Source organism: Pinus tabuliformis, chromosome J (assembly GCF_031772625.1).
Source record: "Pinus tabuliformis cultivar Carrire ecotype Pingquan chromosome J, CPIR1, whole genome shotgun sequence".
Lineage (NCBI taxonomy): Eukaryota > Viridiplantae > Streptophyta > Pinopsida > Pinales > Pinaceae > Pinus > Pinus tabuliformis.
This window is the reverse complement of record NC_142295.1, coordinates 91,679,569-91,699,929: the sequence shown is the minus strand read 5'-3', so window position 1 is coordinate 91,699,929 and position 20,361 is coordinate 91,679,569. Positions and strand designations below refer to the sequence as shown.

General features: G+C 37.6%; 1 protein-coding gene across 2 annotated transcripts in view; it reads left to right on the top strand.

Moving 5' to 3' along the window:
- LOC149225662 (pentatricopeptide repeat-containing protein At1g10910, chloroplastic-like) overlaps positions 1-20,361 on the top strand; it is a 277,506-nt gene that overhangs the window by 5,774 nt on the left and 251,371 nt on the right. For both annotated transcript variants that reach the window (XM_089377249.1, XM_089377248.1), the window contains exons 2-4: positions 154-238; positions 16,979-17,242; positions 17,765-18,067. In XM_089377249.1, the coding sequence (XP_089233375.1) occupies positions 154-238; positions 16,979-17,242; positions 17,765-18,067 (652 nt within the window). The remainder of the gene's footprint in view (positions 1-153; positions 239-16,978; positions 17,243-17,764; positions 18,068-20,361) is intronic.

The following is a 20,361-nucleotide window of genomic DNA, read 5'->3' as shown; positions in this document are numbered from 1 at the left end:
TTTGAATGGATTATCATAATCTTGTAACTATTTGCGTTGTATAATTTAGTTGGCTCTAATATTTAAAAGTCTTCAATATGAATGCCAAGTTTGAGCGTGAAATGAAATGACTGTATTTGAAATCAAGCGACCTGGTCCTTTCATTTTTTGCAGGGTTGGTGAAAAATTGCAAACGCAAGATCTAAACTTGGTTCTACGTTATTTTGGGAGAATGCAAAAATGGCAAGAAGTTTCTCAGGTTGTACATGTGTTCTTTAGCTTTGTCATTTTCTATATATATATATATAGATATATTTTAATGTATAAAGTAAATATGTGGACTAATTCACATTGTTTTTAGAATAAATATACTGATTTTGTAGAAATTTTCTGAACTAGGGCAGTTAGTGTAATTTCATAAATTTCACCTTTTTCCTGGAGGTTTCCCTGATCTTGACCCTGTGAATTTTCAGCCTTAGGGCTGTTATCAAATATAAATAAAATATAGCAACAACAAACAATATTTCATCTCTTACCAAACCCAATAAAAAAGGCAGCGTAAGAGAGAAGATACTGAAGTGTGCCAACAAGTTTTAGCCCTCTAGGGCAATCTTAACATTCATAAAACTGATCTAAAATTTACTTTATGATAGCTGTACTTACAGTAGTAAGTCTTCCCTATCTTCTTTAAGATTAATGATGGATCATTTAAGAATTTCAGCTTTAACTCACGTCAAATCAGCAAGACATATGAGTGCTGGAAATTACCAAACCATGAAGATAAATATAGCTGAAAATCAAGCAAAGATAAATACAGCTATAAATCAAACAAACAATAATACAGTTTTGAACAGCTGAAATCTTCATATATATATAAGTATATATATATATATATATATATAGATGAAATTCATGTTGATACCATAGTCTCATCCCGAGGCTAGTACAATGCTCTAGCTCTCCAAAAGCACAGCAATGAATGGGTAAGAAAAATCCTAGCCGACAAAATGGAGCTCTGTAATAGACATGTATATTCTAATAGTAATATTACTAGTAATAGTAAACAATGTTTAATGAAGTGACACATTACGTAACAAAAAGACATGTCCCATCAACCTCGTGACCCATCAATGTGCATATATATATTGTTATGTAGGTCATTTTAACTGTTATATCATTTGTTCTATCTTATTCCTTCATTCATTATACCTATATGGATTTCAGTTGTATGTCCTTATGCTGGATATTTCTTTAGTAAATGAACTTTGTCCATTTTATTGGTATCAAAGCTCCTTTTTGATCTGGCCTTTGGTCACATTTTCCTGACCCAGTATGACTTGACTTTTGGATGCATTCCAATTTTTCAGAGTTTCTCTGATTACCATGGGATTTTGATTTGTAAATTACCGTGGATATTCCACTAGACAGTTCGTCACAACAGATCTAATAAATTTATGCCGAGAATCCAAAATCTATACTATGAGGGTTATTTTTTTTAGACTTTTGAATTTATTAAGTCACTGTTTTTATGCGTGTAATATAGAAAATTCAGAAAATAGAGAATTGATGAATATACAATGACTCACAACCATAATAACATAAGATATGACTTGGTGTTATGCAACCAACTCACAAAATAGAAGAAAAGATAGATCAACGACTTGAGAAAAAGTTTCTTTGAGGGGGCAACCTCATTTACATCACATAAATTAACAATTATTTGATGATACAAATGATAAGACCTCCTTGGTATATATAGGAGTCTAAGGGGTCACAATATAATCAGAGCCTACATAACAATAATAATGTAAAGGAACAACAATAACAATAGTGGGTTCTATGGGGCACAACAATAACAATATGGGGGATACATGGGCACAACAATAACAATAGGGGGTTACACTAACAATAACAATAAAGGGGATACACTAGTATTATAGGGACCTAACATGCCCCTCTTCTTCAAAAAAATGTTGTCCTCAACACTTGAATAGTTCTGGATGCTTCTGTATAGAATTCTCATCCTCCCATGTGGAATCTTCAACGGGTAAGTTTTTCCATTTAATGAGATACTATGAAATTAATCGATTCCGTAGTTGTCGAGTTCTTATTTCCATAACTGCTTCAGGCTCAAATATGATTTTTCCTTCTTCATCAAGTTCTGACAATGCTGTTTGAACTGAGATCTTGTTGCCGATAACCTTCTTTAAGCATGAAACATGGAAAATTGGGTGTACTAGGGAAGATGCAGGCAACTCCAATTTGTATGCCATAGTACCAATCTTTTGCAACACCTTGTAAGGACCATAATACTTGGGTGATAATTTATTATCCTTCTTAGCTTGCTTGAGGGGCATTTGTTTGTATGGTTGTAGCCATAAAAATACCCAGTCGCCTACATCAAAACTTCTTTCACTGTGATGTTGATCTGCTTGTTGTTTCATTCGATTCTGCGCCAGAGTGAGGTTATCCTTTAAGAGTTGGAGAACTTGTTGTTGATGCTTGATGTGATATTCCACTGCTTGAACCTTAGAATTTTCTCTTAAGGATAATGTGATGGATGGTATCCATAAAGTGCCATAAATGGGGTCATTTTTGCTGCAGTATGGAAGGAAGTGTTGTACCACCATTCAACTAGAGGTAACCACTTGACCCATTGTGTTTATTTATCAGATACAAATCAACAAAGATATCCTTGCAAACATTTGTTCACTATGCCAGTTTGCCTGTCAGATTGAGGATAGTAAGATGAGTTATGAGCTAATTGAGTACCAAGACAAGAAAATAATTTGGTCCAAAAATTTCCAGTGAAAATGGGATCTCTGTCACTTACAATAATCTTTGGGTTTCCATGTAGCTTTTGAATTGTTTCCATAAATGCAGTAGCAACTGTATTGACTTTAAAAGGATGAGAGAATGCACAAAAGTGTGCATACTTGGTAAGTCTATCAACTACCACCATGATGACACTCTTTCCTTCAGACTTGGGTAAACTTGTGATAAAATCCATTGGGACCTCCTCCCAACGCTGACTTGGAAGGGCTAAAGGTTGTGACAGACCTGGGGTTTTAATTGTCTCAACTTTATTTTGTTGGCAAATGAAACATTCTATCACAAACTTTCGAATATTAGATTTAAGTCCATCCCCAAAAAAATCCTTCTTGACCCTGTGGTAAGTTTTTAAAAATCTTGAGTGACCTCCTAAGGTGTAGGTGTGCAATTCCAAAATGATCTTTTGCTTGGGTTGGGAATTCTTATAAAGATATAAGTGATCTTTGTACCATAATGAATCATTTTTCCAGCTAAATGTATCAGATGTACTGGGATCTTGCTGCAACTTTTGAATGAGTGTCCATACCTCTTCGTCATTCTTCCATTCATCCCTTGCTTTGGTTATCCAATCAGAATGGATATGAAATGGCACAAAGCAATGCTTCCACATCCTCATCTTTTTTTGAGAGTGCATCTGCAACAACATTTTGCTTCCTTTTTTGTAGATGATTCCAAAGTCATAACCCAACATCTTTGTGACCCATTTTTGCTGCTCTTCAGAAGATAATCTTTGTTCCAAAAAGTATTTAAGACTATCATGATTTGTTTTTACCTTGAAGTGTCTTCCCATTAGGTAAGGTCGCCATTGCTTTAGTGCATGTAGTATTGTCAACATTTCCTTCTCATAAATAGGTGTGTGTAAATACAGTGCATGTAGTATTGCCAACATTTTCTTCTCATAAATAGGTGTGTGTAAAAACTTTCCTTTGATTGGACGACTTTCAAAAGCAATGGGTCTTCCTTCTTGCATTAAAATAGCATCAATTCCATTTTATGAGGAATCACATTCCACAATAAAGGTTTTTGTGAAGTCTGGCATAGCTAAGACCAATGCTTGGTACATTGTCTCTTTAAGATGTTCAAAGGCCTTAGTTGATTTTGGAGTCCAAGAAAATGCATCTTTCTTTAGTAATGTTGTTAGAGGTGCTGCTATTCTCCCATAATTCTTAACAAATTTGTGATAATACCTTGTCAACTTGAGAAATCCTCGAAGATGCTTTATGGTTGTGGGGATTTTCCATTCCTTAATGGCTTTAATTTTGTTAGGGTCTACTTTAACACCCTCATGAGATCCAATATGACCCAAATATTCCACCTCATGTACTCCAAATTTTGTTTTGGAGGTTTTTGCATATAATTGTTTCTTTTGCAATAGTTTGAGCACCCTGTCAACATGTTGAACATGATCCTACCAAGACTTGCTATAGATTAGTATATCATCAAAAAATACTAACACAAATTCTAATTAAGGGTTTGAAAATGGCATTCATCATTGAAATGTGGAAGGTGCATTAGTAAGGCCAAAAGGCATGACCAGAAGTTCATAATGACCCTCATGAGTTCTGAATGATGTTTTCAGAAAGTCTTCAATCTTCATTCTCGATTTGATGATATCCTAAACGAAGATCCAATTTGGTGAAGTAAAATTCAACTATTCATCAACCACAAGAATGGGAAATTTTATCTTTATTAGTGAGCTTGTTGAGCTCCCTATAATCCGGACTCATATGCCATGATCCATCCTTCTTGTGCACCAATACTACTGGAGTAGAGAAAGAACTTTGACTAGGTTGAATTATATTGACCTCTAAAATTTCTGCAACTATACGATCAATTCACTCTTTTGGGTATAGGGATATCTGTAAGGTCTAATGTTTGGAGGAACACTTCCTGGAATCAAATGAATAGCATGATCATGATCACGAATAGGTGGGAGGCCTTTGGGAGTCTCAAATACATTGGTTTCGAATTACCATAAGCAAGAATTGTGACTCCATTAAGGCACCAGTCTCATACTTAAAATCTAATCTAATCATCAATCTTGCTAAATTCCCGGTTTAGATCCTGAGGGGGGGGTTTTGTGCAACACTGGTCTCAACAGAGGAAACTGTTGTTATGTGTTAGTTTTTCTCAAGTTTTTTGCTGTTATAATTACTTAAACGATGTAGCATTCAATTTCATTCACCCCAATAATAGTTAAGAAATTACAGATAGAAACGATAAACAATAATGCACAATAGAAGATAGCCAAGCACAATGAGACACATAGAATTTTAGTCAAAGACCAAGGCGAAACCCCACAAGGGGGAAAACCCAAATCAACTCTTCTTCTTCTTAGATATTCAATCAAAGTTCAGCTGAGATACATAATCCAATTTGTACATCCATAAACAGTCAATGTCAACTTTTGAGTTTTCGAAGTCAACCAAGTCAAATCCAGTCAAATGGGAGAGAATTATAAGCAATCTGTTACCAGTCAATAGTCTGGTAAAAGGGCCAAATTTCGTACTGCAACTTCCACTGTCAAACTCGGTCAAATCACAGTCAAAGCCTGCGGTCAATGAGCTAATCAAACCCTGTGGTCAAACCAAGTCAACAAGCCAGAACAGGAGTGAATATCTTAGTTAAAGATGGTCAACATATCCCTGCAATTTTTGGCCTTTTTCAACAGTCAAGATGTTGGTCAAACAATCCCTGCAATTCTCGGTCGAAGGAGAAAGAGTTGACCTGCGGTCAACATTAGTCAACATTCTTAGAACAAAGATGATAAGTGCAGTCAAACAGAGTCAAAGTCTCTTGGAATGCTTGGCCTCCAAGACAATCCAAAATCTTGGTTAAACAGATACTCAATACCCTAAGTCAACAAAAGTCAAAGCAAGTCAAAATAGAGAGAAAGAAGCTGGTCATTGCAGAGAAGAAAATGCTCCTTTGACTCCTTTGCACATGTGAGTAGACTCCTGCAATTTCAGATTGAATGAGATGATGTGATGTGTGTCCAAATGATGTCCAATGTTTTTCTATTTATATGTGTGTCATGAGGTGGTTTTTCACACTGTGGGGTCGACTTGGTCAAACATATAAATATGAATTTTCTTCATTATTTTGTTAATGAAATTTTGACTGAAGCTACCAATTGCAAGATTATGGTGATTGGCATATTGTGCAAAATATTATGAATCTAAGAGAAGAATAAGTAGCTCTAATAACATTTGTGGAATTGCAGAGAAGATTGTGAATGTGTTTCTTTACTTTCATGCATTGTTACAAATTTTGGATTGATCAAACTTCTAGATTGCCCACATTACTAAAATCTATACACTTATTTGTGAGAATTCATATTGATTAATGTCAAACTTTGGTGTTTTGGAAGCTTGCGAACTTATGCCTTAACGTATATATTAAAAAAATTAAAAAAATAAAGAAAAATAAAAATGTATATATATGACAAGCCTGTTATGAAATCTAGGATATAAAAATTGCACCAGAGTTGGAGGACGATCTAAATTGAAAACCTATACCTATTTGCAAGAGACTTATCAAGTCTATGGGAGATGTTCACTCATAACATCAATGTTAGTTATTGCTACACGAGAAACGAAAGAAATGAAACAATAACATAGCTAAGTACAAAACACAGCGAAGGGGTATCTTTATATCTGTGATCCAAGTTCTAAATAGCGGAGCAACCACTTTTTGAATCAAATAGTGGTTGAATATGTTAGTGGTGACATTCTTAGTCTTGTCTCATATGGACTCTGATGGTTGAAAATTTAGACAAGTTTACATTTGCATATGCAAGGGACGAATAAAGAGAGGAAGAGTTTGAGGATGCTCATATGAGACTAAAAACTCTTTATGAGCTAAATTTCCATGCCAATAGTGTTGATTTGGGGTAGCATCGGATGTCCTCTAGGCCTCAAAATTTGTAGGAAGGCTTAGATACATGCATTCTCCAATACCCAAAAATCGTTTTGGGAAATTCCACCCGGAGAAAATTTTATTAAAATAATTAATTATTTTTAATGAGACCCTAAGTTTAAACTTAAGAAATTAAAATAATTAATGGGTATTAATCTAAATTGTGGATGATATTTCTAGAAGAAGGTAGAGGGCAAGTCAAATGATCCTAACCATTGATTAGAATCTAATTTGGGTCGTTGATTAATCAACGAGAGGATTCTAAGAGGAGGCTTGATGGGCACTTGGAGAACACACCAGAGGCAGATACTCAATTACCCGAGTAAGATCGATTTTTTCACTGGTCGAAGAGAGGGCATCAACATCTTCAGAGAGTGGAAGGCAGCAAGACGCAGAGCAGGAACAGGGTGACGTAGAAAGAGGCAACATAGAGGCAAATTGACGTAGAGCTTTTGTGGGTAGCTTGACTCTGGGCCAGTATGAGAAGTTTGACGTAGAGGAACGCAGAAGGATTCCTGGGAAGGAGAAGTGCTTCACCTGGGTCAGAAATTTGTCAGGAAGCGCTTGTAAAATTTCTCATTCCTGTTTTGATGGTTGTAATTTGTACATGAGAATTCGCTGAAGAATAATAAAACCCTCATTTGCTGCACCGGTTTTCCTACATTGGGTTTTTTTGGGGACGATTGTCCAAAAATAATTGTCATTTTGATTGTATTTGTGTCAGTATTTTTTTTTCTTATATTTACTTTCTGTAATGTTTTAATTGTGAAGGCTGCAGTAGAATATATTTCGATATTTTCCGTAAGAACATTGTGAATAACTTATTTTTGAGATAATAAGTATAAGAAATAATATTAATCACTGCATTAGGATTTCTATTTAGAAATTTTCACATGGTATTAGAGCTAAAGGAAAGCAGAAGGAAGAAGCTGAAAGACCCAGGGTTGAAAGGAGAAGGGAATTCGAAATCCCTGCATGGGCGGTAATTCGAATCTCCGAGGGGCTTGCGCAGTTCAAAGCCAAAGGATTGGATTTCATGGGAAAACTCTTTCTGAGTGAGTCGACAAAGAGGTAAGTCTTTCGAAATTTGTCAGTGGTATAAGGAACAATGCAGCAACAGATTCAACAAGAAGGATTGTCTCAGGTGGGACCAATGTTGCACAAAGCGGGGACGAAACAGGGACATTTTTTGGAAGCGGGGACGCGGAAGCATCATTTTCCAAAAATGTAGGAAGCAAAGTGTCTGCTATATATATGTATATTTTTTAATATTTTTTTGCATTTATACTCGAAACAAACATCCAAAATACAAGTTAGTTGTAGAAGACATGAAAACATGCATATTTTTGCATAAATCAAGTTAGATATGGCATCCATGATTCCATTGTAGTTACTAGTATGTACATCAATGATTAATTATTCGAACATCAACCATCTATATTCTAGCAATTACAAACATACATCAAATTTTTAAGCATATTATAAAACATAAAACATTTAAGCATATTATAAAACATAAAACATAAAACATAGAGCATATTATGATTTATCTAGCAAGTGAGCAACTGTCAACATTTGTCATGTCCAAAATTCAAATAATAATGTTTACAAAATATGTCACTTGGTCACCGCCAAGACAAAAAAGTTTCAAATTCACAAGGCTACAAGTCTAATGACTAATCTAAGACAAAAGTAGTAAATTGTGAATATATCTACTAATCTCTCCTCCTTCCACCACAAAGAGAACGTGGCGACGGGCCTCCACGTGGTGGCAATAAAGAAGATGCTGCCTGTGGAAGTTGTGGCACTGAAACTGATGAAAACGAACCCCCTGCTGTTGGTGTTGAACCATGGAGCCTAGGAACCAAGGGATCAGATGGGGGTGGCATCTCAACACGATCATCATCATCCTGGAATCGCTTAAAAAATTCATACAAAAAAAAACACTAGATAACAAAAAAAATTAAAAACATGAATTAGAGAAATTCTTTATAAGGAAAATTCATACCACAGTGGACATACCTGGATAAGAGCATCCTCTAATTGCTCTAATCGCAACACTACATCCTCCAAATTGGGCTCCTCTGGATTCTTGTCCCAAATCTTAAGGTCTTTATTAGTCTTTGCATCCTCACAGTAATGGGACAACAATCGCAAGTTGTAATGAACATAAACCAAGCTCTCTGCCCGGTCTAAACTCAACCTGTTCCTTTTAACATTGTGGATGAAAGAATAAGAGCTCCAACACCTCTTTGCAGAAGAAGTGTTTACCACTTGTGATAGCACCCGCAATGCCAAAGTCTGTAGAAGTGGAGTAGGCCCTCCATGCATGTTCCACCACTCAAGAGAAGACAAAGTCTCTCGATCTCTAATTGCATGCATGCTCCCAAATGGACCAGTGTTAAGCGTATAGTTGTTCAACTGTCTCCGTACCATGGCAGCCTCCTACTCATTAGGGACTAATTTACTTAATGCAATCATATATTTTTTGTGAACCTCTTGATCTTGGTGTGGTTTTCTCCTGGTTCCCCCCAGGTGTTGGTGTTGAAAACCATGATGGATGATAGTATTTAGGTGTCAAAACATATGCTAATGCATGCAATGGAACATTTAGCATTTCCCATCAGTTTTCCACCTTTGCACGAATATAATTGTACAAGGTGATGTCTCTAGGCTCAACAATGTCTTTAATCTGCTCCAACATGCTATCCATTTGCTCATACACTTCCCTAAGTAACCAGATTCGTTATAAAGGGGCCACGTCCGAATCCTGTGAATCAGACACGATTCGTTGGGGATTCGAATCCCAGAAGGAGACATGTCATGTCCTAACCGGATTCGTACGAATCCCGTTAGGACACAACGTGTCCTGATTCTTGGATTTGAATCCCCTAAATTGAAACCCGCGCGCATAAAAAAGGATGTCTTTCCTGATGATATGGGTCTGGACAACAGTATTGAGTTGGCATTGGCGAACATGGATCTCAATGATCTAGTGCTAGAGCCTGTTAGATTTGATGATGGTGATATTTTAGAGGGGTCATCCTCCACACTAGCAGATGCAGAGGCGACTATGGATATAGGGGAGGAGGAGGATGCAGAGGAGAGCAGTGGTGACCATGATGATGAGGACATTGATGCTGATTCTGATGATGACTCTGAGGATTGATGACCCATGAGTCATGGGCTACCTATTGCCTTGAGGCTTGTATACCTGTAGTTGTTTTATATTTTCTATTTCTATTTGCCATTGGCATTGCACCAACACTACCTATGTAACACATTTTGATTTGATGACTTAATGAGAAAACTACAACTGTCAGTGTCTTTATCTTACTATCTTGTAGTTGTAAGTTGTCTTTCATTTATGAATCATGATTTACCATTGATATGTATTTGAATTTTGTATGTACTATGCATGCTATAGATGAAGATCTATGTTTGAAATCAATGAATTTGTATCATTAATTAGAATTTGTGTAAGAAATATCTAATTTTTAATATATATATATATATATTTTTTTTTTAATATATATATATATATAAATATATATTTTTTAATAAAATAATATATAACGAATCCTATGTGTCCTGTTCCGGGGGGTCAACGTGTCTGAATCCGACACTCGAATCCCCGTATCCTACGAATCCTGAATCCCTGTGTTAGGTGACTTAGCACCTCCCTAATTATTGGTCGATATGAATCTCCAAACTTGATCATGTAATAAATTGGTTTGGTGAATTGCAAAACATATTTGACCTGTGACCAAAAGTACATGTCAAGAATAGTGTCCTTGGCTGCATTAGCACCATCTCTATCAGTGTTAATTTCATCCCATGTTTTAGCACACAGCATATTAGTTAAAGCTTGTCTCACCTTCACTAGCCACCTAAAGGTGAGGTAATAACTGGCAAATCTTGTCTTTGCAAGTTTTCCTCCATGACAACCATGAGGGCACAAAAAATTGTAGCTTCCACCACCCTTTCCCCTTCAAGTTTGGTCACATAGTTTCACAAGGGTGTTAATGCAGCTTTCCCCTCTAGTGTTTCAGTTTCCCCTTCAGGTTCAACTTCATCCCCTTCCTCTTCAAACCCTTCCTCCTCATCATACATTGGGTCACTCATATTGGGACCACTATCCTCTTGTGCTTCTTCACTTCTATTCCTACTTCCCCTTGTCATCATTAAAACCAAAAGTGGAATGATACATAGAAGCCAAAAGAACACCATCTTGGAATATGGATATAGGTGGTGGACAACTTGCAAGTAAATGAGCAAGTAGAAACAATGGGAAAGAGTAGGAGAGGGAGGAGAAAAATATAAAAAAAAATGTCAAAAAAATAAGGGAGTTTGGGGTTTGCACCTACCTTTTTAGCTCTTGTAGATGAAGTCCTCCAAGCTCCTCCTCCTTCACTCCTCCAAACTCTCCTCTCTTCTCCTCTCTTCTCTTCTCCAACTCTCATAAACTCAAAGTGAGAAAATGAGAGATGAATGGAGGCTTAAATCCATTCATTCCTCACCCTAACACAGGGTGGACCCACCCCCAACAAGTCAAAATACAAAATATATATATATATATATATATTTTTTTAAAACAACGTTTTTTTGGCCGTGCGACAGAAATGGAGGAAGCATGTATGGAATCGTACGCGATCCGTACGCTTCGTCCTCTGAAGTGCGACACTTCATATGGCTGAAGTGCCATACAAAACACACTTCAGAAAAACTGAAACGCGTTTCGGGCACATGCTTCTGGAATTTCCAGGAAGTGTGTTTATCGGTGCAAAATACGTTTCAGTTTTTCCGAAGTGCGTTTCGGACGACACTTCCCCCACGCATTCGTACGGATCACATTTCGGGGTTTAGATCCGGGGGGGGGGGTGATGTTTCCTGCAACACTGGGTGGGACACAATTTTTTCCTGCAGCGGTTGCTGGGAGAGGTTAGCATCGGAAATTGGCACAATATGGATACTCAAAATGTCTCAGATTTATTTACTAGATTAGATGAAGAATTCGCATGCCTAGCAAATTTAGCGTCAGTAGATGTTTGGTACATTGATAGCGGGGCTTCAGCTCATATAACTGGAGTACAAGAACATTTCTAGAGGTATCAAGAAGAACAAATGGACTTCCAAATTACTATGGGAAACATAACAAAATGTGCTCCAGTAGGGAGAGGCACCATAGCATTTCAGACGGAAGCAGGGAACAACATCTGAGCCACCAATGTTCTGCATGTGCCGAGATTAGGAATGAACTTGATTTTAGTGTCCCAATTTCAGGACAAGGGATATGATGTATACTTCATGGGAAAAAAAGTATATGTCAAGCATCCAAGCTAGAAGAAGAAAAGACAAATTGGGATTCGAAGGAACAAGTTGTATAGATTGCAACTGGAATCACCAATGACACTGATAGGCAACAACTATAATGGTGGGAAGGAGCGAAATGAATTATGGCACAGGCGAATGGGACATTTACACCATGGAGCACTGAGGATGCTCAAAGAGACTGTTACAAGAGCACCAATTCGTAGTAGTGAACATGATGATTTATGTAGAGGATGTGTGCTAGGGAAGTACACTAAAGCAGTTTTTTCCAGAAGTAACAATAGAGAAAAATGTGTATTAGGATTAATACACTCAGATATCTGTGGTCCTATGTCCACAAGAGCTCTTAGTGGTGGCGAATACTTCGTCACCTTTATCGATGATCACTCCAGAAAAACCTGGATCTATTTCTTAAAGACCAAGGATGAGGTCTTTGATTGTTTCCGAGAGTTTAAAGCTCTTGTTGAAAATATGACAGGGAAAAAGATAAAGGTATTGCGTTCAGATAATGGTGGAGAATATACAGACAAAGACTTCACAGATTTTTGCACAAAGGAGGGCATCAAAAGGGAGTGGACAACTCCATATAATCCGGATCAGAATGGAGTAGCAGAACGGAAAAACAGAACTATTGTTGGGGCAACCAAAGCTATGTTGTATGATTAGGATCTACCTAGGTGTCTATGGGTAGAAGCTTGCAACACAACAGTGTATCAATGTTGCAGCAATCGCTATTAGGATATTATTGACGAGGGGAAAAAATTGGAAAAAATCATAAAAATCGGGAAAAAATCGTAAAATACAAAAATATTCATTTTTTTTTTCAATTTTTTTAATATCTAAAGCATCTACAACCTAAAATAAATACATTGACACATAAATATGATAAAAGAACTAATATATAAGATGTGTAATATCATTTCTAGTGCTACATCACACATAACAGTGAATCATGTCCTGAATAGTAACTTCTGACACCCGAGTCCCAACTCAACCTCAAAATATCAACAAAAGATATAATAATGTATCTCATATCATGAGTCATAATGTCATATACAATGAAATGAACCAAATAACTAAAGTCTAATACTACTGATTTCCTCTGCCCCTCTAGATGTAGATGCCGGTGGAGTTGGCAGTGGACTCTGCTGTGCTCTAGAAGCTGAAGAACTAGGAGCTACAGGAGGTAGACCATGTCCTCTATTGGTGACAGGGGGTAGCTTAGGTAGGTTGTGTCACCTCTTCCTCCTGTTGCTCCTCCTCCTCATCAAAAAATCGAGAAAAAAGGTTTTTGTTTTTGTTTTTTTTTTCTTGGTTTTCCAAGATTTTTCCCAAAAAATCGCGATTTTTTCAAGTTATCGTTATTTTTTTTCGCAATCTTTTGTGAAAAAAATTAGTGTAAAAATCTGGCGATAATATCGCCAAACTCAAAAAATCACGATTTTCCGATTTTATCGCGATTTTCGCAACAGTGCAATGTATATCCAGAATAGGACTACTCATAGAGCATTGGGGAAGAAAACGCCTGAAGGAGTTTTCACAGGGAAAAAGCCGGAAGTCAATCATCTCAGGGTATTCAGAAGCGTGGATTATTGTCACATTCCAGACGAGAAGTACAGTAAACTGGATCAGACTGCAGAAAGGGGGTATCTCGTAGGATACAACAAGACCTCAAAGGCATACATAATCTACATTCCTAGCAGTAGGCAGATTGTAGTGAGACGAGATGCAAAGTTCATGGAGGACAGAGCTTTCAGGAAATCTCATGAGATGCCTGCAGAAGATCAGTCTGGAGATGTTCCATTAGTCCAAGAGCAGCAAGGAGGACAGGTAGGAGGACAGACACCTGGATCGAGTACAGTGACCAGTACCATTATCTCCTAAGAAGGAGGAAATGTAGATAGTTCTCAGCAAATGGAACAACAAGATCAGGAGGAGGAGTTGGTTGAGCCTCCCACCACCAGTGGTATAACCAACAGAGAAGTACAATAGATGCTGAGGGACACAGAGGCGTTTGTTGGAGCTCCTAGAACCGAGAAAAGGTAGTGTAGACAACCTGACAGATACCAGGCATTGGTAGCTAAGGTTGAAGAACCCTCTAGCATTCAGGACGCTGTTCAACACCAAGTATGGGTGGATGCCATGGTGGAAGAATACAACTCCATCATGACGAATGATGTCTGGGAAGTATTACCTAGACCAGAAGATAGTTAGTTGTAGGATCATGATGGATCTACAAGATCAATTACGCTGCAAATGGAAGTATAGAGAAGTACAAGGCAAGGTTCGTGGCAAAGGGTATGCTCAGAAAGAAGGAATAGACTATGAAGAGACCTTCGCCCTAGTTGCTCGATACACCTCTATTAGATTTGTTGTATCCCTAGCAGCTCAAATGGGATGGGAGATTCACCAGATGGATGTCAAGACAACATTCTTGAACGGGGTGATAGAAGAGGAGGTGTATATAGAACAGCCGGAAGGCTTTGAAACTCATGAGAAGAGAACTCATGTTTGCAGATTAAAGAAAGCCTTGTACGGGCTCAAGCAGGCACCTAGAGCATGGTATGGTCAGATTGATAGTTACTTATAGTAGTTGGGATTTGTCAAGAGTGACGTTGATCCCAATCTCTACTATTTTATGGTAGAGAATGAACCACTTATTTTGGTATTATATGTAGATGACTTGTTCCTAACTAGGTCATCCAGGCTCATCTAGGATTGCAAGAAGAATCTTGAAGCTAAATTCGACATGAAGGACATGGGGTGGATGCATTATTTTCTGGGGTTGGAGGTTTGGCAGAAGAATGGGGAGATCTTCCTTGGACAAGGAAGATATGCTACAGAAATTTTGAAGAGATTCATAATGCAGGATTGTTGACCCTTGGCTACTCCCATGATCAGCAATCGGAAGAAAATAGATGCATCAGGAGACAAGGAAGTAGATCCCACCTTGTACAGGCAACTCTTTGGGTCGCTCATGTATCTGGTCAACAATAGGCCAAACGTTTTCTTTGCTGTCAACACTCTTAGTCAATTCATGTTGGAACCAAAAAGGGTGCATTAGGCAGCAACTAGACACATTCTTAGGTATGTATGCAGAACAGTCGAATATGGGTTGAAATACTCCCAAGGGGAGGATGTTAGTTTGAATGGGTTCACAGATGCATATTGGGTAGGTAATTCAGTAGACCGAAAAAGTACCTTGGATTATTGCTTCAGTGTTGGATCAGGGATGATATCTTGGTGCAGCAAGAAGCAGAAATTGGTAGCTCTGAGCTTAGCAAAAGCAGAATATATGGCAGCTAACACAGCTACGTGCGAAGCTATATGACATAGAAAATTGCTTGTGAGCTTGTTCAGAAAAAGGATGGAAGCGACCAAGGTTTACCATGATAATTAGAGTTATATCAAACTCTCTGAGAATCTAGTATTTCATGATCAGTGGAAACACATAGATATCCGTTGTCACTTTATCAGAGACTGTGTTCAGCGTGGGGCAGTACAACGACAGTATGTCCCCATAGGAGAGCAGGTAACCGATATACTCACAAAGGCTTTCGGAAGAGCCAAGTTCACTCAGTTCAGAGAGTAGATGGGTATGGTAGAAAATCTGCTTCAGTAGCAGCAATAGTTTGCAATGCATGGACAGTTGACAGTGGCAGTGCTAGCAGCAACACAAATGCAAAAATTCAGAGGGAGCTGTAGTACAGATGCAATGTTGGCAGTGGTAGTGTCAACAACAGTACAGTTACAACAACAGTAGAGTTACAACAACAACACAGTAGTTGGTGGACAACATGTCAGACATCAATAGTGCAAAGGACGATGCTTCAGAGTCAGAGCAGTATGCAACAACAATATATTGCTAGAGCACATTCCTCGCTAAGAGGGAGTGTTGATTTGGGGTAGCATCGGATGTGCTCTAGGCCTCAAAATTTGCAGGAAGGCTTAGACACATGCATTCTCCAATACCCAGAAATCGTTTTGGGAAATTCCACCTGGAGACAGTTTTATTAAAATAATTAATTATTTTTAATGGGACCCTAAGTCTAAACTTAGGAAATTAAAATAATTAATGGGTATTAATCTAAACTGTGGGTGAAACTTCTAGAAGAAGGCAGAGATCAAGTCAAATGATCCTAACCATTGATTAGAATCTAATTTGGGCCGTTGATTGACCAACAAAAGGATTATAACAGGAGGCTTGATGGGCACTTGGAGAACACACCAGAGGCAGATACTCAGTTACCTGAGTAAGATTGATTTTCTCACTGGTCGAAGTTCGGCAAGAGAAAATCGAATCAGAGGGAGAGTTGCAGGTGAGAAAGGAAGAGAGGGCATCAACATCTTCAGAGAGTGCAAGGCAGCAAGACGCAGAGTAGGAACAGGGTGACGCAGAAAGAGGCAGCGCAGAGGCAGATTGACGTAGAGCTTGCGTGGGCAGCTTGACACTGGGCCAGTGTGAGAAGTTTGATGTAGAGGGACGCAGAAGGATTCCGAGGAAGAAGAAGTGCTTCACCTGGGTCAGAAATTTGTTAGGGAGCATCTGTAAAATTTCTCATTCCTGTTTTGCTTGTTGTAATTTGTACATGATAATTTGCTGAAAGAATAATAAAACCCTGATCTGCTGCACCGACTTTCCCACATTGGGTTTTTCTGGGGACAATTGCCCAAAAATAACTGTGTCATTGTGATTGTATTTGTGCCAGTATTTTTTTTCTTACATTTACTTTTGTAATGTTTTAATTGTGAAGGCTGCAGTAGAATATATTTCGATATTTGCCGTAAGAACACTATGAATAACTTATTTCTGAGATAATAAGTAGATGAAATAATATTAATCACTGCAGTAGGATTTCTATTTAGAAATTTTCACAAATGGTGGACTAAATAGACTTTGTTTTTGCATATGTTACAGCTCTTTGATTGGATGAAGCAACATGGAAAGGTTAGTGCTGCCTCCTATACAAGTTTTATCACATTGATGGGCAAAGGACGCCAAACCAGAATTGCATTGGAGTTGTACTACAATTTGGAAGATGAAGATATCAAGTCAAATGTCTTTGTCTGTAATTCAATGTTAAAATGTCTTATTTCCAATGGAAGGGTTGAAACTGCTTTCAAGCTGTTTGAGCAGATGAAGGAAGGGGGCCTAAATCCAGATATTGTTACATACAGTACGGTATACTCATCTACTTTTCTTCATGTTGAAGTTTGCAATTATTTGCTTTGATATTTGTGGAATATGAAAGGGCTTTGTTTGGGTTGAATCAAAATGGTTTCAGGGGCTCTTGGTTGATTTAAAATTAGGATGGAAGTATACTTTTGTAAATTGGAATTATTCTTCACTGTATGAGTATCCATGGCTGGCTTTCTGTGATAACCTTTTTAAAAGCAATATATGTTTTCACAAGTGAGAATTTTACTTCCTTGTCTTTTTAGTATGCATATACTGATTATTGTTTTTTCAACTTAAACTAGTGTTCTAAATCATTTTAAGTTCTTCTAGAGGGCTCCGGTCAGTTGAACGTGTTCTGCACGAAATATATATGCTGTTAGACATATGTAACAAAATTTAGATCTAAAATTGATATTATTTTTCTTATTTCTTAATTGGAGTTTGGTGTCAAGTACATGTTTTGACATGCAGGGTGAAAATTTTCTGACATTTGTTTTGTAATCTATATCCATATGGGAGTATTAGATACTTGCAGGCTGTGTTAAAGCTCGACATGGGTATTCCAAAGCTTGCAAGTTGATAGAGGATTTCAAAGGGATGGGTTTGAAGTTTGATTCAGTCATGTATGGATCTCTTTTAGCTCTCTGTGCTTCACATAATCTTGATGAAGAAGCTGAGACTTATTTTCAGCAGATGAAGAACGAAGGTCTTCCTGCCAATGAATTTCACTATAGCTCACTCCTAAATGCATATGCAGCAAAAGGAAAGCATGAAAAGGCTGAGAAATTAATAGATGGTATGAAGTCTGCAGGCTTAGTTCCAAACAAGGTAATTGTGTCAATGCTATTGCCTCTGGTCCAATTTTATCATATCCCAAACAGGCATTGGTTGTTTAATTCTTTGAGAAAGTACTTTTATTTAAGCTGTAGGATTAGATCAGATTTGAGATGCCTTATGTATTCCCTTGCTTATACATGTTCAACTTCCAGATGCATTGACATTTTTTGGTTAGTTAAGGACATCAACACATTTCTTTCTTTTGTCTGTCATTCCTCACATAGAGCATATGTGATTGAATTTTGGAAGCCATATTGATAAATTTTCATGCTTCTGAGCTTTCTCACCATTCCTTTTGTTTGAAGTGCTTCCTTTCAAGTTTAAACTTCAGAAGCATTACAATTGGCCTGAAAACATCAGGTACCATGTGGTACATTTTCATGGATGATATGGCCCTGGAAGTGCAAACCATTAGTCACAAACAATTTCATTCAGCTAAGCTGTAGTGACAGCAGGGTACTCTTCTGTCAAAATTTTCTAGGACTTGCTCTTGGCCCCGACCACTTATTAGTGCCTCTAGGTGATTTGAACCAAGGTGGGTGGCCTGACACACAACTAATTTCATTGCTGAACAAATATGTAGAGCTCTAAAATGCCCTAAATTTAATGAATTTAACAAAGTTTAACATATTCATATTGAGAATTACTGTGAAGCCCTAAATCTAAAATTTTATTGTAAGGGTATGGGGGATAATTAGGTAATTATTTATTTCTAGGCAATGGTTATAAAGAAGGGAAGTGTGAACTCATTCAAATTTAGTCATCGAGCATTACAGACATATTATGATAGCCTCAAGTACTCTTGGACACTTAGCTTAATGGCCTTCTTATAATGGCTCATTCTAGAAAGTGGTTTCCAAATTCCAATAAACAATTTTCACACGTATAACTATAAGACCCGGCTGTATTTTCACTTTTTGGAAACGAAACGGAGGAATCTAACTTTGAAATTTGGTGAGCGTGTGGATATTGATGTCAGCTACCTGCTGTGAAAATTTGAGTGCCAATGGACATTGTATGGCCTAGTTTTAGCAAAATTTCATCTATAACCATTTTTCCTTTTGGGGAATGAAATGGATGAATCGAACTTTAAAGTTTGCTGAGCACATGGATATTGAGATCAACTAAGTGTTAAGATTTGAGTGCCAATGAAAACTGTATGGCTGAATTTTAGCAAAATTTCATCTACATCCATTTCATATTTTTAAAGGGTCATGTTATCATTCAGATTAGCAAGGTTGCAAAGGTTCATGCAACTTGCTACAATGGGCACACAGAAGGTAAGGGCACACTATCACCTTGGCTGGAACTGGCGCTTCTTAGGCCCAACTTCCTCCTAAAGGTCCAAGGGAGGATTCCCACTCAATACCTCAACCAATCCAAGGAAGGGTAGTGCCTTAAATGAGGTCAAAAGGTGAGATGGAGGGGTTAATTAGGGGCTATCTTGCTGATTTTCTATATATAAAATGGCAGCAGAAAACTAAAACTATAAAAAAAATACTCTAAATTGTGTTAGATATAGCGTGTAGTTACTTAAAATTAGTGTAGAGAAAAGATGTTAACCAAATCTAAGGTTGTTTTCATGTTTGGATCACTAGTAAGAGGGCTTCTAGAACAAATTAACTTGCTATCCTCTGACACTGTTGTTGACCCCAGCTAGTTCCACTATAACTAGGAGTCAACCACCAACCCACACCATCAGGTAGGATGACCCAGACACAGAGAGCGTATCGATTGAGTTGCCATCATAGTTTGTTGCAGATTGGTGCAATCAGTGTGGAAAAAGTCTGCAAAAAATCCCGATTTAATCCTAAAAACACGATTTTTTGAACTAAACGATTTAATCCCACGACTTTTTGGCGATTTTTTCTTTATATCGGGAGTCGACCCAAAAACTCTGCCTCCCTTCCCAGGCCGAGGATAAAGAGGCCACAAAGGTGAAAAAACTGTAAATTGAAGCTTCCATCCATGCATTTTCAAGTTCTTGCATTGTATTGTTTGTCATACTTCTTGCGAGCATAGCAGTCTCATTTGTAATCTGTTAGTTTTGAGGTTAATATATGTTTTCGTTTTCCAAGGAAAAACAAATCTTTATACTTCATATTTCTAGTTAGAAAGCAAAGTATAAATTGGCTAAGCCTCTAGGCTTTCAGTGATCCAGACTCTAATAGCCACTGCCCCTTCAAAAGATTACAAAAGTACCAAAAGGACAAGCATACAACAGTCTTTCGTAGAAAGAACCCCACACCATCAAAAACATTGTTACAGTTGTTGAATGCTTCCAG